Source organism: Arachis hypogaea, chromosome 6 (assembly GCF_003086295.3).
Source record: "Arachis hypogaea cultivar Tifrunner chromosome 6, arahy.Tifrunner.gnm2.J5K5, whole genome shotgun sequence".
Taxonomy (NCBI): Eukaryota; Viridiplantae; Streptophyta; class Magnoliopsida; order Fabales; family Fabaceae; genus Arachis; species Arachis hypogaea.
Window position 1 is genome coordinate 3,279,949 of NC_092041.1, and position 24,791 is coordinate 3,304,739.

The 24,791-nt window shown below is 30.2% G+C and overlaps 2 protein-coding genes across 3 annotated transcripts; one reads left to right on the plus strand and one right to left on the minus strand.

Annotated features, from left to right (window-relative positions):
- The first annotated feature begins 412 nt into the window (after positions 1-412).
- LOC112695374 (AT-hook motif nuclear-localized protein 14) lies at positions 413-5,592 on the plus strand. Its single transcript, XM_025747689.2, has 6 exons — positions 413-1,041; positions 2,377-2,429; positions 3,267-3,398; positions 4,147-4,299; positions 4,728-5,016; positions 5,095-5,592. Exons 1-6 carry the CDS (start codon positions 582-584, stop codon positions 5,157-5,159), a joined length of 1,152 nt encoding a protein of 383 aa, XP_025603474.1. The 5' UTR covers positions 413-581; the 3' UTR covers positions 5,160-5,592.
- A 7,638-nt stretch (positions 5,593-13,230) lies between these two features.
- LOC112695375 (vacuolar protein sorting-associated protein 32 homolog 1) lies at positions 13,231-17,693 on the minus strand. 2 transcript variants are annotated; one of them, XM_025747693.2, is made up of 8 exons: positions 17,346-17,693; positions 16,210-16,381; positions 15,382-15,481; positions 14,571-14,656; positions 14,405-14,496; positions 14,084-14,198; positions 13,756-13,951; positions 13,231-13,557 (listed from the first exon to the last, which is right to left on the minus strand). In XM_025747693.2, exons 2-7 carry the CDS (start codon positions 16,279-16,281, stop codon positions 13,760-13,762), a joined length of 657 nt encoding a protein of 218 aa, XP_025603478.1. In that variant the 5' UTR covers positions 16,282-16,381; positions 17,346-17,693; the 3' UTR covers positions 13,231-13,557; positions 13,756-13,759. The 2 variants fall into 2 exon arrangements, with proteins under 2 accessions (XP_025603478.1, XP_025603477.1); XM_025747692.3 differs by lacking the exon at positions 17,346-17,693 and adding an exon at positions 16,490-16,709.
- Positions 17,694-24,791: the final 7,098 nt, after the last annotated feature.

The window sequence follows — 24,791 nt, forward strand, 5'->3', positions numbered from 1 at the left end:
TTAATAAGAAAAATCATTGGTTAGATCACCATCAAAATTAACAATATTACTAACTATTAATTAAATCAAAGAAATAAATTTAATTTTTATATATTATTAATATAAAAAATTATACAAATAACTAATTATATGTTAATATTATCATATTAATAAAAATAATAAATTATTTAAATTTCCTAAATATCGGGTCGGATTCGGATCGTAACATTGTAATTTGAGATGTCAGTGTCAGTTCTTCTCACTGCTTCTTTGTCACCCATACAAATACCCACGTCTGACCCCTTTCCCATAATAAATAAATAAATTTATAAAAAAAAAGGAGCAGATATAACGAAGGGTCAAAACTCAAAAAGTATCAACCAAAAACACCAATCGGACGGTTGAAAACCCACCATTCTTCATAGATAACACCGATAAAGTATTTTTTGTTGGTTAGAAAAAAACACAATTTCTTTTTTTAAAAAAATAAAATAATTTCGCAGTGGCTGCCCTCGCAGCACCACACTGACACACACCCACGTTTCTCCCTTCTTTACTCCAACAAATTAAAAAAAAAGAAAAAAGAAAAAACTAAAAAAAAAATGGAACCTAATGACAACCAACTCAGCTCCTACTTCCACCAACAACAACAACAGCACCACCACCAGCAACAGCATCACCACCAGCAGCACCACCAGAGCGCCGCCGCGCCCTCCGGCGTGGGAGCCTCGACGGCGGTGTCGCCGACCAACGGCCTTTTAGGGAACACCGATGGGGCCCACTCGCACATGTTGTACCCTCACACGGTGCCGTCGGCAGTGTCGTCGCAGCTGGTGGAGCCACCGGCGAAGAGGAAGAGAGGTCGGCCTCGCAAGTACGGTACTCCCGAGCAAGCCCTCGCTGCGAAGAAAGCCTCTACGACGTCATCTTCCGCCGCTCACTCCTTCTCCCCAACCTCCTCCTCCTCCGCTGCAAAGAAATCCCTTCCTCACCAGCCTCGTGCCTTGGGTGGTTCCTCGTTTCCTTCCTCCTCTTCCAAGAAATCGCACTCCTTTGGTTTAGGTCAGCTTCTCTAATTCGATTTTCCTCTCTGTTGCTTTGTTATTTTACCAATTCGTAGGGTTTCTATTTGCGATTTCGTTAGCAAATGAGGGATTTCTATTGTGTTAGTTAGGTGGATGAGCTTAATTTAAAGTTTGGATTTTTTTTTTTTGGCCCTGCATGTTTTTGTTCGACGTGTTGGGCATATACCTCTGAAAAAGCATTGCTTTTAAGTTTTAAGAGCTGCTTCTTATTCTAAGTTTCTGGTGGTTAATTGAATATTCTTCTTTTATGGTTCATAATTGAATTGGTCTTGGTCATTGTTTAACCCTTTATTTTTATTAAAATAAAATGCATTATTGGTTTGAGTTCTGAGTTCTCATTTGGTGCTTTTTAGAATATATTATTATTCTATTGCATGACCAAATTTTTTATGCCTGGCTGGTCAACAGAAATTGGCAACTGATGATCCTTCTTAGCAGTATTGTATTGAAATGTTAGTACTAAAAGTTTTAACTCTGCTTAATATTAATTTTCTTGGATACACCGCAACAGAAATGATATGCTTCCTGCGAAACATGATCAGTCTGATGGAAAAGACGGATTAGTAGTGTTCATACTGCTGTATTTCTTGCTGTCTGTTTTGTGCACATAGTATTTCATTTTTTTCACTTCAAAAGTCGAAGGAGTAAGAAATAATAGTTTGTGCTTCAGCAACTTAAACAGTATTCAGTAAAATAGTGAACATTTTCTTTTTCCTATATTGGCTTCATCTTAAATCATTTTTTAACAGTTAACAGTATAGAAGTGGTTCACAATGAGTGGATTTAGCCACAGATAGTGCTAGCCTTGATCTAAGTAAGGAAAGCATGAATTATATGTGTTGATGGCAATGAATGCCTTCTGATTTCAAGTGTAATGGAGTTCATATGTTTGCTGGTGTATGCTACTATGTTATGCTTTTGTTTTCAATTTCACATGCAGAGTCAGACTTTACCTTGGCCTTTTTGCCCACTTCATGGGTGGTTTATTAGATTCAGTGGAGAAACTTATATTTAATCACTTGTGTGAAATGCCATTTATTCAGTTTCGAGGTTGTGCAGCTTATTGCCACTAATTTGTTAACAAAGTCAAGTTTGTGGTTTATGCCATCAATGTTGAAAATTTATGAAAATTCCATACAAAAATTTGGCATTCACTTTTTTCTTTTGCAATTATTTCGTGTTTCCTCAAGAGTAGTGGGTGAAAGTAAACTGTGAATCCATCACACCATCTTACAAACTAAACAATGGTATTGAGTGCATGGTAGAGTCTAGACTTCTATTTTGATGCTTCTGTTGTCAATGGGTGATGCAGGCAATGCAGGACAAGGCTTCACTCCGCATGTCATTGCTGTAGCTGCTGGTGAGGTATGCATCATTCTCAGTCCCGGAACATTTGTTTCTTGAATTTTAGATTTCTGCATCTGCTTGCTGCACATGGTGAGTACGTAACCCGTGATTATAGCAGACAAAATTGGAGCCCCATAGGTTTAATAAGCTAATATACATCTAGGCACATCTTGCCTGACAACCCTTGGTGCACAATGCGCATAGATACCAACCATGTTGTATGTACTATCCATTGACTAGGCTCACCATTATAGTTGGATTTCTTTCTATTCTCCACACTCCTTCCTTCTCCCTAAAGGAAAAGGAGAAAAGAGAAAATCTTAGCTCTCCCTTAGTCTTATCTCCATGGTTATTCCTACTGAGATTTCAATTGGAGAACTGATCTTTCTTATCAATCACCAGTGTCTCATAGAGACTCAACTTTTTTCATGTGACTTCCTATGTTTGTTTTATTGGTGATTTTAGCCTTGTAAAATGATACTTTCTTGGTAGATTAAGTTTTAAATGAGTAGTGAGTTGATGGGAGGAGATTTGATTAAATAATGTGGCAATGTCTCTTGTAATTGAGAGGGTGTATTGGGAGGGGGCATTCTACTGACAATTGATTGCAAAGTTAACCAGGTTACACATGCTTAATGGGGCCATCGATGGATCCAGGTGAGGCACAATTGGTGTGCCTAATAGCTACAGCTAACCTTTGACTGAATGATGTGAATAGTCACAGGGTTTAATTAATATGTCTTGATTTATAACCTATGTCCCATTTTTTCTCCTTCCATTTTCCTAATTTTATTAAGTTCATCTTTACTCTGTTCTGTGATGCTTCCATAATTTACTTGAACATGTATTCAACAGGATGTTGGCCAAAAAATTATGTTATTTATGCAACAAAGTAAGCGTGAGATGTGCATTTTGTCTGCATCTGGTTCCATATCCAATGCCTCTCTTCGTCAGCCAGCAACCTCAGGAGGCAACGTTACATATGAGGTAAAATATTGAGCACTGTAATTTTGTCACAGATCCCTGTACTTCAAATGATCTTCGAAAGGAAATGCAACCATTGCAACCTTTAAAATCTGATTTCAGTTTCATTATGCAAATGGCTCAAAATCTTCTTTGTTCTCTTTTGATTTTTTCATTTTATTCAATATTTTTACTATTGTCACTAAATTAGGTGATTAAATTTTGCACATTTGAACTGATCTCTAATAGAAATGGCAAGGCTTTTTTTCTCCCTCAGTATTTTCTCAATGTTCTCAATCATCCTATTTCTTTCTCCATTTTGTTAATTATGCATACACATGCATGTGTTTATGGGTTGTTTGTATAAATGCAAGAGCTATGGAGAGTAGTCTCATTTTATGTTGATACCTCTTGCACCCACTTCCTGTTAGAAACTTGGTCTTCACTCTTTAATTACCTTAAAGAGTACAGATAACAAGAAGAGCCTCGATTGAAACTCTGTATATTAGGTCTTGAATACTAACTTTTAAAGTTAGTGCCAATGAAGCCGTAGTTATAGTACTATCATGCTACTACATTATCACTAAATTATTAAGATATTGATTTGTACATGAACAATTACTAAATATGTGATTAAATTGATCTTTACTATTTAATTGCTTTTCTTAATTGAAAAGGCTGTCTTTTCATTTTTAGATTTTCATATTTCAGTCCCTCATAGTACATTTATCTCAGCTTTATTATATTTAAGTATTTCTTGCTTTAATATCAGGGTCGGTTTGATATTATTTCTCTTACTGGTTCCTATGTTCGTAATGAACTTGGAAATCGATCTGGTGGTCTGAGTGTATGCTTATCTAATACTTATGGGCAAATAATTGGTGGTGGAGTTGGTGGACCCCTTAAAGCGGCTGGTCCAGTTCAGGTAATTTCAGGACTATGGATGAACTTTGTAGGTGGGATATACAAGATTTTGTTTCTTCGCCTTACATCTTTCTTTTCTTTTACCTTTATCAGTATCTTCATCCTTTCTTTTTAAAGAACTTGCATCCGTGAGTGTTGAGACATACTCTTCTTCGCATGTTTGCATCTATTCTCAGAACAGAAATGTGATTGTACTTTTTAGTGAGAGAGGAGGAGGAGAAAGCGCCCGTGGGGGGACAACATCTACGGTTGTCCTTGGTTAGAATAAAGATAAAGATATAGGAGAAAATGTTAGAATGAAAAACAAAAATATATGCGTTGTCAAATTTCAAACTTTATTACTTTTGTGCATACTATTTCCTCTACTACCAAGCAGTCTGATATGAAATACTCCATGAAGTCACTTTTGTTAAATGGTATTCACTTTAGGTTATTGTCGGTACATTTTTTGTTGACTCCAAGAAGGATAGTGGTCCTGGTGCAAAAGGTGATGCCTCTGCTAGTAAGTTGCCGTCACCAGTTGGTGACTCGGTATCGAGCTTAGGTTACCGCCCAGTTGACTCTACTAGTGGAAATCCAATCCGGGGAAATGAAGAGCATCAAACTATGGGGGGAAGTCATTACATGATTCAACAGCTTGGTTTGCACATGACGCCTCCCCGGTCAACAGACTGGGGAAGCCATCCGGAATCAAGAAATTCCGGCTATGAGATGGCAGGTATGAACCCCAGAGGTGTCAGCAAAACCTACACACTTTCCTTTTCTGTGGTTTAAGGCAGACATTTCCTGTGTGCAGGAAGAACAGGTCCGGGGGCCCACCAATCTCCAGAGAACGGGGGCTATGACCAGATCACTGATTGAGATGACACATGGATTTAGAAGCGCCAATGTATGATATCTCTACATATACCAGCACATGTTGTCAAGTGGTGCCATTTATAGTATTTGCCATCATCCGCTGAGGACCGTGGCTTCTGAGAAATAATACTCAACTCAGCTCATGCTTTGTCCTTAATATGTTCTACCATGGTGGTGATGATGTATTTAAAAATGAAAATCAGGGTTGCTGGCTAATACCTACCTCTTCAATTTTTGCGGGCCTGTTAGCTTTTGCTACACCAGAACAAATAAGGTTAGATATGTGCTGCTTCTTAGATTAGTTTCTTTGCTATACTTTCATTCCAATTGCAATCTTGCATGTTGTTCAAAATTCTGTTCGAGCATATATTATTGTTGTTATTATTATTATTATTATTATTATTGTAGTTCATCATTGAATAAGCCTTTTTGGAAAGTAATGAGTCCTCTTTTTCCCTTCTTGATTCTATTGTTCAAAACCCCTTATCTTTCCTTCCCTTTTCCACCGATATAAAAATGTCAAAAACATTGCTTGAAAGGCGTGGAAACCATACAAGGATCCTTGAGAGGGGTTTGTTTTTGGCCTACTAAGGCTGCTGCCAGAGAGTTTGTGACAAAGGTTGAATGTTTGAGATGTATCTATAAATCAATTGTAATTTTCAATGTTGGCCAAATTCAAAAACATAATTGAATGTATTTTGAAATTATAAAATTAAATACTTTTTAGGATAACCTCAATTATTTGAAAATAAAAAATGTATCTTGAAATCATCTAAATGTTTAATTGATTATGAAATTAGACATAATCAAATATAATTTGTTTATTGAAAGCAAAGCACGGGATGACCTTTGAAATATTGCGACTATTTTGTAACTTTTGGTGGTTTGAACTTTGAAGAACGTTGGAACAATAGTGGTGATATCTTATCTGTTGAAGTATGGATTGATTCCACGTGCTCATAGCGATTGGCATTTGGCAATGATGAGATAATAGTTATCGGCAATGTGTGGTGGTTTTCTAGCGGGCGCTGGCGGGGCTAGTAAAGATAAGGAAACATAATTTAGAGGTAAATATCAAATCGAAAGATTCTGACGTTGACAAAATGGTATCTGATTTTTGTTATTGGTAAAATAGTTTCCAAAAAATTTTAAAAAAACATGACGTCACAGTGAACAGAAAATGCTGATGTGGCCGTTAGAAGAGAGCTTCGATGGTGGTAGAGAGTTCTAGCGATGGTCACGTCTATATTTTCGTTTACTGTGACGTCATCTTTTTACGGTTGGTTGATTTTGTCAAATTTTAAAATCTTTTGGGGACTATTTTGTCAATAACAAAAGTCCGATACTATTTTATCAGCGCTAAAATCTTTCGGGTACAAATTTAGGATTTACCTCTTTCATAGAAACTAATTTAAGTTTTGGATGAAATCAAACTATTTTAAAGATGATTTTTTATTGAATTGATTTTAGGTTTAAATTTGTTCAAATATAAATTAGTCTTAGAAGTCGTTGCAAAGAATGAGAAATAAAAAGAAAAAAGTTGAAGTATTTGAATATATTATATTTTCAAATGTATAGAGAATCAGTCTCTTTATAGATGAATTATAGAAATAGAAATAACTATAAAATAAGAAAGAAGGGAAAAATACTAGCCTAAAATAAAGGAAAGATTTATAATCATAAAATTGCTAAAATTAAGCTAAACCAGAAAAGCAAAAAATTTATAATTAATTTTATTTACATAAAAGATTCCGAAAGGAATTAGGAATCTAATTTTTATTTGATCTAGTCAACACTCCCCCTTAAGTTGGCTTGAAGATATCATTCATTGACAACTTGCTTATTATGCTATCAAAAGTCTTCTTGGGTAATTTTTTAGTTAGAACATCTGCTAATTGTTCCGTAGTTGGAACATATGAGATGTAAATCTGTCCTCTCTCAATCTTTTCCCTGATAAAATGCTTGTTAACTTCAACATGTTTAGTTCTATCATGCAACACTAGATTATGAAAAATAGAAATTGCAGATTTGTTGTTACAATACAACATCATTGGTGGAGAAATGGAAACTTTTAGTTCTTATAGGATTTTCTCTACCTATAGTGCTTCACATATTTCATGAGCCACTACTCTAAACTCAGCTTCTGCACTACTTCATGCCACAATACATTGTTTTACTCCTCCAACTAACCAGGTTTTCGCCAACAAAAGTACAATACCCAGATGTTGACCTTCTATCTATGACATTCCCAACCCAATCCGCATCTGTATAAGCTTCTACTTGAAGATGTCCATGCTTTTTGTAGAGTAATCCTTTCCTATGCAACCCCTTCAAGTACCTTAGGATTCTAAAGACAGCATTCATATGTTTTTGACTAGGTGAACACATAAACTAACTTACCATACTCACAGCAAAGACTATATTCGGGCGTGTATGGAATAAATAGATTATCCTCCCTAGCAACCGCTGATATCTCCCTTTGTCCATTATATTTTTTAGTTCAGCTAGCTTCAATTTTAAATTGGGCTCTATAGGTGTTTCAGCAGCTTTACAACGAAGTAATCCCGTCTCTTTTAAAATATTTAGGATGTACTTTTGTTGGTTCATAAAAATAGCTTCCTTAGACCTTGTAAATTCAATTCCAATAAAGTATTTTAATGAGTCAAGTTCTTTGATTTCAAATGCTTTGGCAAGCTTCTCCTTCGAGTCTTTTAGCCCAAAAAATCATCACCTGTCAGAATAATGTCATCCACATATACAATTAAGATGACAGACTTATTAGCTGCTGAATGTTTATAGAAAAGTGTATGGTCAACTTGGCTTTGAGTATAACCAAGTTCCTTCACCACCATTCCAAGTCGTTCAAACCATTCTCTTGGGGATTGTTTCAATCCATATAGAGATTTTTTTAGTTTGCACACTTTATTCCTTCGTAGTTCAGCCTCAAATCCAGGTGGAAGTTTAATGAATACCTCTTCCTCTAACTCCCCATTCATGAAAGCATTTTTTATATCCAATTGATGTAAATGCCAATTGTAATTCGCAGCTAGAGATAAGAGAATCCGCAAAGAACTGAGTTTGACAAGTGGAGCAAAAGTCTCTCGATAGTCTACTCCATAGGTTTGTGTATATCCCCTAACTACTAACTTAGCCTTATAGCTCTCTATGCTTCCATCAGCATTGTACTTGATGGTAAAAATTCACCTGCAGCCAATCAATTTTGTATTCTGTGGCAGATCTACAATTTCCAAAGTTTCATTCTTCTTGAGTGCATGCCACTCTTTCATCCTTGTTAATTTTCAATTGGTATCATCTAGTGCTTCCTCTATGTTCCTAAACTCAAACAGATTTGTAATTTTAGAAGTAAAAGTTCGATATTTTTTAGAGAGATTTTGGTAAGAGACATAATTGAAAATAGGATAGTTGGTGTTGGTTTTGAGTACCTTTTGGTGCAGGTTCTGATTGTTTTTTCTAAGGGCTATTGGCAAGTTATTATTAGAAGTGACAATTTCATATTTACCTGGAAGTTCGTACTATAGTTGGGCTATTTTTTGGGTTTTCAGATTGAACTGGTACAGAGATGATGGGCTGATCTCTAGTCTTCTTGGAATATTTCTGAACATAACACCGAAGCTCATTTTCTGATTGTGGTATTTATTTTCCTGTTTGGAATCCAACTAATTCTGGCACAATTTTAGAATTAGTTTCCACATCTTGTTTTGCAATTGTTTCAAAATTTACTTAGATTAGTGAAAGTTGTATCCTCAATATGTAAGATATGAGTGGATAAAGGTTCATGCAAAAAAATTTCTTCCCTTAGATCTTTTCTTAAAGAGAATTTTTCTGAAAAAAAGTTTTATGTTCCAAAAAAGTAACATCCATGTTTACATAAAATTTTTTGGTGTATGGATTAAAACATTTATAACCCTTTTGACTTTGGAAATAGCCAATAAAAATGTATTTTTCTACTCTTGGATCAAGTTTATTTCGATATGAAGTTGTATATAAAAACATAATGCAACTAAATACTTTTAAAGGTAAGTCAGAATGCAACCTACATGCTAAAAAATTATTTTTAAAAGTATTCAACAATGTGCAGTAATTTAACACACATGTGGACATTCGATTTATGAGATAGGCTGTTGTTAAGACAACATCTCTTCATAAATACTTTGGAACATTATTACCCTCAAACATAATGGCATATGCTATTTCAAGAAGATATTTATTCTTCCTTTCAATAATGCCATTTAGTTAGAGTGTATTAGAGCATGTAGATTAATGTTAAATACCTTTCTTTTAAGAATATAAATAAAAAAATTCAAAAACGTTTGTTTAAAAATGTGAAAAAACTCAACATTTTCTTGTATTATATATAATATTTTGAATAAAATGCATGTTTACAAATATTTAAATAAAAAATATATTATATAATAATATATTTTTAACAAAATTAACTATTACAATATTTTAAATATTTTTAATAAATAATCTAATTATTTTATATTATGTAATTAAGAAATACTGTATAATAATTAATCTTAATAAATTTTTTATATATTTATATATTTTATATTTATTTATTTTAAAACAAAAGATTACACGTGTTTTTTTAAAATATTATATATTAAAAATATTTATTTATGTATATACTAATATGTTTTATATTTATAAAAACTATCAATACTCTTTTTATAATATTTTTTAATTTCTATTTTAAAAATCTAATATTTTTTATTTTTATTTAAAAAATCTAATAATTTATAAGAAGTGACACATTTAATACATATAAAATTATTGGATTCGTTTTGGCAGTATCTTTAATAAATCTAACAAAAAACAAAATTGAGATTATATCTATAAAAGATAAGTGGTAAAATTATAATTTCTCAAAATATATAAAAAAATTTATAATACTCTCTTATATATTATAAAATTTCATGCAAAAGAATTACACATACGAGAGACTTTACTAATTTTTTTTTATTTTTACTCACTAATTCTATGCAATACATAGCCAATCTCCTATATATGATTTTCTGAAAGCAAAGATATGACAAATAAATAAATCACTATTTGTTCAAGTTATCATGATATCAAGTTGATCAACTTGATCTTGTCAAATTGTCATTTTGTATAATTTTATCAAGTTGTACGATAAGTTGATAAATATTAACTTAATCTTATCATCATGTAACGGCTCATTTTTTGATTAAGCCAAAAATTACAATTAAGTTAGCTTATCTAATTAGTTAAGATAAAAATATTGTTATTTCTTTCTTCAAAATCAGTTAAGATAAAAAAGAATAGTATCTATTTATTAATTAATATTCTTTATTTTAAAATTATATAATAATTTTTAATTTTATCTCTTAAATAATTTTACTTGTAACAACTATTTTAGGTTAAAAAGTATTTTATTTCATAAATATTATAACAAATAAACTTTCTAATTGAATGGGAGGTAAATAAAATTTGAAAATTATAATGAGTAGTAGAATAATTGTTTAATTAAAAGTATAGAAATTAATTTTGATATATTAAAATATATATACATAACCATTTAATTATATTTATTCTTTTAAATAATTATTTACGTAATGAATGTAAAAAATAATTTTTTTAATTATAATACTTAATTAAATAGATACATAAAATCTTTAATCTGACAGTATATAAAAATTAAATTAAAAATATATAAAAAATAATTATTTTAAAAATAAAAAAATTGTAAATTAAGTTTCTATTATTTTATATAAACATACTTTTCATATACAGATTTAATTTTTTTAGTATTTATATATAATTTTAGTATTAAATTATAATTATTAGTATATCAATAGATGCTAACATGCTAATTAGTTCATTCGAGTAAAATTAGTTCGGATGACAAGTTATCTATAATTTAATTAAAATGTTTTAAGTTTAAGCTTTAGAAATAATTCTTTTTTTATAAATTATATATAATAAATAGTATTTTAAAAATAAAAAAATTTATTAACTTTTTTTAATTTTTATATTTCTATTATATTTTTATATTAATAATATTCAACAAAATTTATTTTAATATACATATTTGTCTTCATTTTTTAAATTTTTGGGATCCATTACTAATAATACCTTGAAAAAAGACAAACAACGTAACTTGAATATAGGCTTGTGGAATCACAGATCCTCGATATTGGAATTTGCAAGAGTCTCAGACCATATTTTATAGAATTCCAACAAATCCCAACTCCTTTGTGCAGTGGCAGAACCAGAATTTTAATAGTAGGGACCCAAATTTTTAAACTTATAATATTTTTAGCTTTAACTTTTTATTATAGTTAACTTATTAATATCTATAAATTTATTATTGAAAAAAATAAATTTACACTAAAACTATATTCAATAATTAAAAAAATTAATAAAAAATTATTTATTGTTTTGAAGGGCATAAAATAGATATTGTGATTTTTGAGAGTAATTAAATTTAGAATGTCTTGACTTAATTTTTTTATCTCCAAAATATTATTGTGGATCGTTATACCAAACACGAGTGTAGATTTCTATCCAAAAGTTTCCTCTCTTTTGGGGCTTTCTCTGTTTGCAACCGCCTCAACAGTGAATTCACTGACTGAGTAGTGTCTACTCCGGTTGGCTACTAATCACGACTTCATCGCCTACGGCAGCATCTACCCGTCACTGTGCGGTGGACCACAGTCCCTGCAATGGATATGTTCATATCTACAACATCCAATCAAACCAAACACACGACCCCACTCCACCGGAACCACTCACCTCAGAGAACCCTTTCTATACCAGAAATTCAACCAATAACATGTTGCCACCTGAACCAAATCCATCAATTCCTAAGCAAATTGAGGATCACGAGGATATAAGCAATTGATTTTATTGGCTAAGAAGAGGAGAAATCAGGAGGTAAAAGATCTAAAAATCTTTGTATAATGTGCACCAGCTATCTGAACATGATACATGTAAATATGATGTTGAGAGATACTGGTAGCCAATTCCTATGCATGTATATACTATGGTATGGCATGTGGAATGATAAATATGCATGAACAGTGTCAGCATGTTTAGAATGGTTGACAGTGTGGAATAATCCCAACATTTTAAGCACTGTATATTTATAATTAATCCCAACATGCACTTCACTAATTTCATTGAATAAATCGGTTAACTAACCACAACCAAACACATTCACTAAATCACTTGTGTTTCTTCCAATGGTGAGTAAATTACACATTTTTTGGCATTTCTTCACCAATTAGTTTTCCATAATCAATAAAATCTATTCTTGTTGATATCACTGACATCACCACTAATGGATTTTAACATCAGTATGTTTGATCAAATACATATTTGGAAGCATCATCTCACTATTGCAACTCACTAGCCAACTCGCTACATTTTGAACCAGCCAGCTAAATATATCCATTTCTTTCTCTCTTTTTTTCCTCTTATCAACCTATCCATATTTCACCCCAAGCTATTTTTTTTCCTTTTGGTTATAAACCCCAAGCTAATTTATACCATAGGTAATGGAATTAGACTCTGTCCACTCATCCAATAACCCAACCTCTACTCATCCCTAACTCTTTTCACATTAACTTTACTGAAAAAAAATGCAAACCCAATAGAACACTCCATTGTTAAAATTGGAGCCCAATCACTCTGGCCCATCATAGCCAACCTTAATCCACTGTACCCTATACTGGCCCATTCTACTAAAGCCGAAACATAAGCCGTTTAGCAGCCACGCTCAAGATAATACTACCTCGGGACAAACCAAGAAATTCCATTCTTTTTTCTTCGGATAACGCCACAGCAGGTCAACTACTCACCATGATCTGCATACTCAAATGCATGCTCATGTGAAAAGTTTCCATTTAAATCTATGCCGTTAGCATATTAAATTAATATCTCAACGCTATACAATCATTATATACCGGTATGCCAGTCAAGTACATTGGCATACCTGAAAATCTTCCGATAATATATGACCACAGTCCGTATTTTCCGGGGGAAGAAAAATATGGCTACTTTTTTTCCTGAAAACACTAGTGTTCGATTCCCCAACAACCTTAGAAAGTTTGTGATATATATCAATCTGAATGGCAATGTCAATTGGACTGGGTTCCAAAAGAAATAGTTAACCGAATTGCATCAATGGATGACAAAAACTACACAAGAGTGGGGGTTTTCAACTTCTTTTAAAATAAGACATCGAAATGGGTGACAAACTCAAACTATATTTTTTAGCGCATTTCAATATTTGTCACCTTTATATACATTCTCTGCTCAATGATTTTTACACAGATACGGATCACGGAGAGGCAGAATATTCCATGTCACTGGTTGAAATTCTTTAGGGGCCACTTATCATGCATATCAGTGCCTGCAAAAGTTTGGGCTAATTAAACCCAGCAGCTAAAGCAAAAGTATAGCATAAGAGTAAAGGTTGATATCAAACACAAAACTCGTGCAAACACAAACCATCAAATTTAGTTATTAATTGCAATGCTAATTAAACTTAAAATGAGAATAATGCACAGATAGCGTATGCTTGAACAGAGTTGCAGATGAGAAAAGGGACCTTCTCAAAGAGCCATCTCAGCCTGCAAAGCTGCCAATTCATCTTCTTCAGCAGTAGGCTTTGCGGGGAAAGGACGATTAGGTTGCCGCCCAGCTGGGACATGTACAGGAGCTGCGGGAGCTGTAGTTGCAGGCTGAAGTAGTTGTTCTTCCAACTCAGCACCTTCTAGCTCTTCAAGTTCTGCTTCCAATTCGTCCTGAAAAGGCATGCAAATTCAAAATGTTGTCCAAATTTATTTATTACATAACTATACAAAATAGTCTATTAAGAGAGCACAAATATCCTGTAAGCAAATAATGGAAACAAAATCAACATTTGAAAAGATAACCTCATCAAAATCAGCAGCTGAACCAATTGGAGCTGACAATGCTTCCTGAATTTGTTTCATGTTCTCAGTCTGCTCATTGATCTCATCCATGGTCTTGTCAACATCATCAATGTTCCTGTAGAATAATATTGCAATTCAATAATTTAACAATGAGCATCCTGCTCATAAGATCACATGACATAATTCTCCATGTTCACATTATCACGACTTTATACTAAACTTGTCATTTTTTCAAATCATAGATAACCCGGGAAGTAGAGGACAAAAACATATCATGCGTGAAATCAATAAACACTTAATAACATAAACAGTGATACGTACGTTGCTTTTTGCATAGCCTTCATAGTAGCTGCTCCTACTCTCAATGCATCAACTGTTTCTGTGGTTGCCTTGGCACCTTCTAACATTATCATCTGCAAGAAAATTGGCAGCATGAGTGAGTGAAGCTGAAATGTTTAATCATTGACTAAACCAGTTTCATTCAGACCTGGTCATGAATACGCAACTGGAAATTTCCAAGCTGCTCTATTTGCTGCTCATACAGCCTCTTCCTCTTCAAACATTGTATTGCCGCTGCATGAAGAAATTCAAAATCAATTTCACAGTAGATGAATGTAACATCAACTCATGAATAAGCTCCAAAAAAATTTTCCACAGAAAGAACACAAGCACTTAAATTAGGCAGGGTCTATATCATTTTTATAAAACTCGGTCAAGTGGATAAGATAAGATTCGTTATTGTCCACATTTCACATAGCTAATCACGGATAAAAGAAAGAAAAAAAGAGGATATGGTGAAAGAATTCATATAGATAAGATCAATGTGGTACCATAATCCTATTTGGTTCACATGGATTACAGTAGTAGGAATGGAAACATTATTACCATCAACTAGGAATGGAATAATTATTAACAGCATGTTTGTATATTCAAGAATAAGACAACCCATAAATAGTTCAATGTCATCAGGTGATGGCACTGATTCTATATGGGTGTGATTGTGTGAAGGTAGTGGTTGGCTGCAGCACTAGCAGAGAGTAAGTTTGTTATCTTAAGAAATAAGAAAGTACTCCAAACAAGAAGGTAGATGGATTGGGATATGAGCCTTATTGACAGGCTTGATCCATTTTTCTTGATGATACTATCATTGAGAAACTGAACAAGAAAATTTGGCCAAAATATGCATTTATAAGCTCAATGGCATCAGCAACACAAAATATAAGTGATACAGAGCAAGAAGATATTGTATTTCCCAATGATATTCTATAGAACAAGCATCAATGTGTTTTGCTACATACCCCTCTTATTCTTTGCCTTGGTGAATTCTTTGGCTTTTTCAACTTCTGCTGCTGCCTTTTTAACGAGCACTTTCTCCTTTTTCTCTAGCATTTCAAGGGTCTACATGATTCAAGGAACAAAATAGTTAATTTGAGAAGAAAACCTGCAGACACCAATTGTTAATTGCTAGAACAATATTTACTAAGATACAGGAGTCTTACTAATTTATCAATCTAGTGATAATGATTATGAGGAATTCAAGTTGAAAGTTTGCGATTTTGGGAAGAAGAAACAGCTATGGAATTGAAGTTAAAGATAAATGGTGGGGTAATTTGGAAATTTTATCAAAAATTCAACAAAAAATTAGGGTTTGAATACTTTTATCAGCATTCCCAAAGTTCATGAATACAAATAGTTGTTTTTCCTTAAAAAAAATGTAACTTCTAAAATTTTTTTACTTTTCTAAAACTTTTACTTTTACTACTCAAATTTTGCCAAACATGCTAAAAAAAATTTTCATTAAAAAAAATTTTCCTAGCCACTTAATAGTACCCAAACAAGCTCTAAAACAAATTACAAGTCGAAAATTCTCTTAACTGATGATATTCAACATCCATCATAAACAGAGGAATTCATTTCTTCATAGCTCTAGCATAGTTTGCATCAGAATTCCCAAGACAATAACGTTGCTTATCAATTAAGAGAAAAATATAACGAAATTACAACATAATTAACGCGCAACTTGAAGAGATAATAGTTCCATCGACCGAATATGCACAATTCACAATTTCCCGATTAGGAGAAGGAGAAAAAAAATGAGTATCTAAGGAGAATCGAATGGGAGTTACCTCGGTTAACTTGTCCAATGTGGTTAGAGTATTGGCCTCCTGTTTAGGTTTACCGAAAATTCGGGTAAACATGGTTGCGATAGAGATGAAACACCGAAACCCTCAAGCCTCTAAGAGGAAAAATTAAATCCAACAAAGGTCAATTGAGACCCCAATTCACCAAGCGATCGACCTGCAACAGGTGAAAGGCAAAAAGATTATTAATTGAAATAATAATCGATGAATTTCAATGCTGAAATTAGGTTTGATCGCGTGGGGAAAAAAGACAGATAGAACAAACCCTGATGAAAAAATAGGGTTTGGAGAGAGGGGGGGGGTGTCTGGATGTTTGAGAAGAAGCGAGAAGGGAGAAGAGGAAGAGAGAGATTTACGAGTGGGGAGGGAGAAAAGAAAAGGAGAGCGTATGTATGTATTTGTGGAATTTCTACGTATAATAATACCGTAGTCTTTGGTCCGTAGTTAAGACTTGAGATTCGGGATAAGTAAGTTACACAAGAAACAAAAAAGAAACTCAATGGAAGCCGCTGTACCTCTTTACTTCACCGCGTGGCGGCAAATCATTGTTTCGTGATTTTTTTTAAAATTATCTTATTATTTCGGTAAATTTAAAATTAAGTTCCTTTTATAAATTAGAATTTAATCAGTTTAATTAAATATAAAACAAAATTAAGAAATTAATATATAATACATCAAAGTGACAATTTTATCTTTAACATACAGCCAACAACACAATTTTAAATAATTTCAGACAAATTAATGTAGCAAAGAATATAAAAACACAATCAAAAAATTAGGACAGAGAATTAACCCAGCAAAAAAAAAAATTAAACATCAATAAAATTGTTCCAGAAAACTTAACAAAATACCATCAACTAGGCTCTATTTAACAAATCAGTGAAATACCATAAACAAAATTATTTCAGAATCACTGAAATCAACCATCATCAGAGTTTATTCTAGTTTCTTACAAATTAATAAAAGAAAAAATATAACAAAACAATCAAAAACTCAATCAGAAACATTATTCTGTTATTCCAGGTTTTAAAATCATACAAAAATAAAAACTTAAAATCTTAAAACTTAACCAAAAAAAAAACAGAACAAGCAGAGGTTATCGGTGGTGACGGAAAACCAACCTGACGGCGACGGAGGAACGAAGCAGACGGGGGGCGACGACGTAAAGGAGAAGAGGATCGAAGACAGAGAGGGAGAGAGCGGGGGCTCGAAGACAGAGCCGAGGAGGAAGACGGAGACTGGCTTGACGGCAGCCACTGGCTATGACTACCGACGGCGATGGTGGTGGCGTTCTGATAGGGTTTACTCAGAGCGAGGTGGGTTTTTTTTTTTAATTTGGGAGTAAGAGAGTATTTGAGAATTTGGGAAAGGTAGTAGTGGAAATGCACATAGAATGGACTACGAGGGTTGTTTATAGATTGGGTGTGGTCCAAAATCAGCTGGACTTGCCCAAGTTTGAACTAAAAAAATGGAGCCGATTCGGATTTTTTTTATATTTAAATTTAAATTCAATAAATAAAATCGAGTTGGCTTGTTTTAGTGGTTAGTTCACTAGTTTGTTTAAACAAGTGTTGGATAATATAATTGTGAAAGAATAGAAAAATAAAAAAAATGATAAAAAAAATTTATTAATTATTGATAGATTGAATTATAAAGGTAAAATTAAATATATATAGAGCATTATCTACGAAAGATAAAAATAAAGATAAGATAAAATATAAAGATAACATAAATATAAGATAAGATAATAATGACTAAAATTATAACTGAATTTATGTATTTTGTTGGGCTAAATTTATGGACTGTTAGACTTTTTTATTGTTGTCATGGGTTAAGGTGAATAATGGTTTAATATCGGGATTCGAAATTCCGCCTTGACATGCAGCAACTCATTAACCAGCGACAAACCCTTAAATAGAGTTCAATATCACGACGGATTAATTTTTTGTCTGTCGAATTAGATGATATGTGAAATAAAAAAAATAATAAATACAAAATTTACGAAAATATATGAAATCTACCATGACATGTGTATAATTGAATTGATGTTATATTTGTTTGATTTTTATTTTTTTTATTTCATTTAATTTAATTTAAATAATTTTAAATTTTAAAATTATAAAAATATTTAATTTAAAATTTATATGATTATAATTTAAATTAATAATTATGACTTTAAATAACTATTTAAGTAAAATTTGAAAAGTACTTATTTGCTTATATTTGTTATGTGTTGTGATAAAGATGATGATGTGGATGTCTATTCATTATTTGCAGTTCACATTTTTAAAATAAAATTATATTAAAAAAATTTAAAAGAGTAAATATTTTACCCCCATAAATAATAAAGCATAAATTTACATAAGTTCAGAGATAAATCTACTTGGTGATATGTAAGGGCAAGTATCCTATTGAGTTTTACAAAATTTTCAAATAGTATATGATATTAAATTTTAGTTGTCCTTTTTATATAAATAATTTTGACCCAATTCTTTATAATTACAATATTATTAAAAGATATTTAATTAAATTTAATTTTATAAATATATAAAATTTAATTTTCACTATTTAATAAAAAAATAAATAAATAAATAATAATAAAAAATGATAAATCAAAATAAACAATATTAATCCAAACTATTCCTAGTCACCAAAAAAAAAAATCCAAACTATTCCCAAATCAACTTTTTCGCTGTTTTTTTTTTTTACTTTTTTTTTTCAGTTTCTTAGTTTTTTATTTTTTCTATTCTAATTTTTTAATTTCTTTTGATTTTAATTAAAATTTTATTTTAATCTTTTTTTAATTTGTATTTTATTAAATTATACTGCATTTGTTTTGCAATTACACTATTTAATGATTTTTTTGTTAGTGGTTATTATACAATAAAATTTTATTAGTATTTTTTTATGATTGATTTGCTGAGTATTTTATATTCATATTATATTTTTAATTTTTTTTGAAATTATAAATTATATTTTTATAATATTATATTTATTAATAAATTAGTTTAAGTATATAAATTTTTATTTTTTAGTAACGAAAAAATATTTTTAAAATAACTATTATTATTAGAGTTTGGATCTCAAAATAATTTATCAAGCTCTTTTAGTAAAAAGACGGTTTTAAAAATCAAAGTAAAAAGTCTTATAGCAAATCTTCGATGACAAAAAATTTTAAATTATGTTTATAATAACAAAATATAATTATAAAAATTAGGGTAAAGTATAATTTTTGTTCTAATCTTTGCATTTTTTTTAAATATTTCTAATGTTTAATTTCATTCAATTTTCTCCCTAACGTTTTGTATTCATTTAATTTTGTCTGTGTCAAAACTATTCCTAAAAATTTTCAATTTATTCCTAACATTTTATATAAGTTGATGTCTAGAGATAATTTTGACATGAATAAAAAATATTAGAAATAAAATTGAATATAACTAAATGTTAGATGTATTTTTAAAAAAATTATAAATATTAAGAATAAAAATATACTTTATCCTAAAAATTAGTCTTATTATGTATGATTTGCCCCCACCGACAAAAATTTTCTGAATCCGTCATTGCATATGTATATAACAAAATACTCTTTTTATATATATATATATATATATAAACTCTCTCTCTTTCTTTATCTCTCTGAGCATAAGTTGCAACATATATAATATTAGTAAATATATATGAATTACTTATATTATAATTAGATAATAATATTGGTGAACTCTAATATTAGTGCCTTCTATTTACACTTTGTTATTCTATTTTTAATACCTCATCCTTATTTATTTATTTTACAATACGTTATTAACACGAGACTCTTATCAAAATTTAGAAAAACTTAGGTAATAAATTTTAATTATGTCAAAACTTTCTCATATTGAATTTAATGCTCTTGATATATTTAAAAACAACTACTTATCATCGATAATAGATGCTAAAATCTATCTTGATTCAATGGATCTTTGATATATCATTAAGGCTGAAAATAATGCATCTTAAAAGGATAAAGGCAAAGCCATGATTTTTTTTTCGTCGTTATCTTGACGAAAGATTAGAAAATGAATATCTCACACTAAAAGATACTGCAGATACGTGGAAAAACCTTAAAGAAAAGTATAATTATCAAAAAATAGTGATCTTTTCTCAAGTCCAATTTGCATATTGTCAATTTGATAAATCAAAATTTCCAACATTATGGGAGAGAATAAGCTTCCTGAAAAAGAACTTAATTGGAATGCATCATTCTTTATACATTTAGATCCTCGATCAAGGCAATATGAACTAGAAGTTCAAAAGATTGTACATTTGCAAAGAATAGTAAATAAATTACCTGATGTATTTTCTGATACGAAAAGGATAACTAAATCCTATATACCAGTTGAAAATACTTCAATTCGAATTGATGTCTCAGTCGGATAAATGGAGACCGAAATAAAATCACGTTAGAAGCGTGGTAGGCCTGTCGGTTCCAAAGACAAAAATCCTCGAAAAAGAAAAGAGGTAAATAATATTCCTGTTGAAAAAGATAAAGATATAGTAAAGACGCCTATAGTTGTCTAAAATTCTTTTGTATTTTTTACGCCATAAGACGTTCAGGTACCTGAAAACTGTGAAAATGACGAGATCTCGATAAATTATGTCTTTACAGGAGAAAAATGAGATCGAAATAAGAACATTGTTGATGAAATATTTGTATATAATGTATTATTAAATATCATGCATGAAAGTAAGGATATTGAGTCAATAACATCCAAAGAATGTTGACAAAAGAATGATTGGCCAAAAATGGGAAGAAGTTATGAAGGCTGAGTTAGACTCACTTGCAAAACGTGAAGTCTTTGGACCTGTAGTTTATACACCAGAAGAGGTAAAATCTATTGGATATAAATGGGTATTTGTGAGAAAATAAAATGAGAGAAAATGAAGTTGTACTCTACAAAACTTGACTTGTACAAAATTTTTCACAAAGGCCCGGTATAGATTATGAAGAAACATATTTTCTTGTAGTGGATGCAATAATATTGCGTTATTTTGTCAGTTTATCCGCATACCATAAACTACATATGCATCTAATGGATGTGATAACAGTCTATTTATACGGATCATTAGATCGTGATATCTATATAAAAGTCCCTGAATGACTAAATATATCTAAACCATCCAATGAATATTCGCATGGGTTATACTCAATCAAAACGCAAAGATCTTTATATGATTTAAAGTAATCTGGACGAATATGGTATAATCGTCTTACTGGGTATTTGGCTAAAAATGGATTCAAGAATGATGATATTTGTCTATGTATTTTCATAAAGAAATCTGTATTTGGATTCATTATAATTGTTGTGTACGTTGATGATTTAAATATCATTGGAACTCTTGAAGAGATTCCAACAATTATAAAAGCTTTAAAAGAAGAGTTTAAGATGAAAGATTTTAAAAAGACTAAATTTTGTTTTGACCTGCAGATCGAGCATACAAAAAATGGAATCCTTATTCATTAAACAACATACACAGAAAAGATCTTGAAGAAATTTTATGTGGATAAGTCATATCCATTAAGTACCCCAATGATCATAAGGTCTTTAGATGTGAAAAAACATCAATTTCGTCCTAAAGAAGAAAATGAATATATCATTGGTATTGAAGTACCATATCTTAATGCTATTATAGCATTAATATATCTTTGCTAATAATACACGACCCGATATATCATTTGCTGTGAACTTACTAGCAAGGTATAATTCCTCTCCAATCAAAAGACATTGGAATGGAATCAAACAAATCTTTCGTTATCTTCATGGAACGGTTGATATGTGATTGTTTTATCTATATGGATCCAAGTCACAATTAGTTGGCTATGCAGATGCAAGATACTTGTCTGATCCACACAAAAGAAGATCTCAAACAGGATACCTGTTCACATATTGTGATACAGTTATATCATGGATGTTCACGAAACAGACGATAGAAGCAACATCTTCTAATCATGCTGAAATACTAGCGATACATGAAGCAATTCGCGAGTGTTTTTAGCTCAAGAGTTTGATCCAATATATTATGTCATTATGTAGACTGATCATGAGATAGCTCCAACTGTTCTGTTTTAAGATAATACAGCATGCATTGCATAACTTAAAGGTGGATACATCAAAGGTAATAGAACAAAGTATATTTTTTTTCAAATTATTCTTCACTCATGATCTTCAAAATCATGGAATGATTGATGTCTAACAGATCCGCTCAAGTGATAATCTGGTAGATTTATTTACAAAGTTACTTCCAAAATTCTCCTTTAAAAAATTGGTACATCAGATTGGGATGTACTGATTTCGAGATATTAAATAATGTCGACAAGAGGGGAAGACTATACTATTTTTTCCTTGGTCAGGTCTTTTCCATTGGGTTTTTCTTGATAATATTTTTAACGAGGCATTCTCTATCATAAAGGATATTGTACTCTTTTTTCTTCACTAAAGTTTTTTCATTAGATTTTTTTTAAGTAAGATTTTAACGAAGCATAATTTTAAATGGTCATTTAAGAGGGAGTGTTGTAATAAAGATGATGATGTGGATGTCCATTCATTATGGGTAGCTCACATTCTCAAAGCTGAATTATATTAAAGGGGAGCCACTCAGATAAAGACGTCTAAAATGTTTTTTTTTAAATATGTTTTTCAGTAATTAAAATTTGACATATATAATCGATTAAATCATGTTATTTTTGTCAAAATTGGGCTAAACAAATTAATTTAACAAAAAAAATTGTGAATCAAATCTTGAACTGGTCTAAATTAATATTATTTTTTTTTTATCAAAAATGACTATAATACCTTTATTGTAGAGAATGATTAAAATATTTTTATTATATATATATTAATTTTAAAAATTCTAAATCATAACCCTACAATAGAAAAATAAAGGACTAAAATTTAGGATTCTCAAAATTAATATATATAATAGAAGTATTTTATTCATTTTTTATAATAGGGTATTGTAGTCATTTTTTATAAAAAAATAATATTAATTTAGACCAATTCAAGATTTAATTCACTGTTTTTCAGTTAAATCAATTTGTCTAGTCTAATTTTGATAAAAATAACACGATTTAATCGATTATATGTGTTAAAGTTTAATTATTAAAAAATATCTTTATTAAAAAATATTTTCAACGTCTTTATCTGAGAGGCTCCCATATTAAAGAAGTTCGAAAAAGTAAACATTTTACTTCTATAAATAGTAAAGCATAGGTTTACACAGTGCATAACAAAATACTCTTTTCTTTTATATATAATATAAACTTTCTTTCTTTCTTTGTCTTTCCGTGAGTATAAGCTGTAACGTATATAATATTTGTAAATATATATGAATTACTTTTATTATAATAAAATAATAATATTAGTAAACTCTAATATTAGTGTTTTCTATTTATATTTTATTATTTTATTTTTATTATTTAATTTATTTGTTTTATAACATTATTATGACTTTATTAATTTTAAAATTATAAATTGGATCTTGACAGCGTGACGTGGTGGAGGCACTGCGTCAAATGATACAGAAACAAAAATAATATAAACAGGATAATTATATTATTTTAAATAAATAAATAAAAAGAATTTATTTTGATTTTTTTTAATTTAAATTTCATAAAATTTTAAATCTAACGTAACAGCAAACAGCCACTTAAAAAGTTTGCCATTATTGATCGCTGACGCTGATCTCTGAAAGTAAAAAACTAAAAAGGAAATATTTGCACTATCATATCATGGGCAGAATCGTCTTACCAACAAGATAACCTAGGCTTGTGCTATTTTGGATGTGCGTCAAACTATACAGAAATAGAAAGAATAAGATTGCCAAGCGAAAGCAAATCCAGCTTGAGATTTTTAGTTGAATGACTAAAAGAATGAATTTAATTTTAATATATTAATAATTTAAAACTTTTTATATATCTATTCAATTAAATTTATATAATATTTTATATACTAAATTTAAAATTAATTTATATTAATAAATAATATATAATTAATTATTTGTATAAAATTTTTTATATTTTCAATACATCAAAATTAAATATATTCAAAACATAATTGAAAACCAAACTTCAGAATTTAATTGTTTAAATTAATTACTGTTGATTATTATAATAATTATACTAAATATATATAAAATATCAATTATTAAATTAACTATTAATATAAAATATATATTAAATATAAATTAAATATTATATATATTTATACACAATTATATAATAATTAAATTTTAGTAGTATATGTTTTTTTTATTATAAACATTATAAATATGGGGTGATGATATTTTAGATTTTATTATTATTAAAATTTAATATTAATATATTAATAGTAAAAAATATTTTTTTAAATAATTATTTTTGTGTTTAATATAAAAAATAATTATTTTTATTAATGTAATATTATTTAATTAAATACACGTCAAAAATTATTTTAAGTTTACACTATATCAAAATTAAATTATTATTATTATTATTATTATTATTATGCAGAGAAGCAAAAGAGAAGGAGTCTAGGTTCGGTTGATGCAAGCCT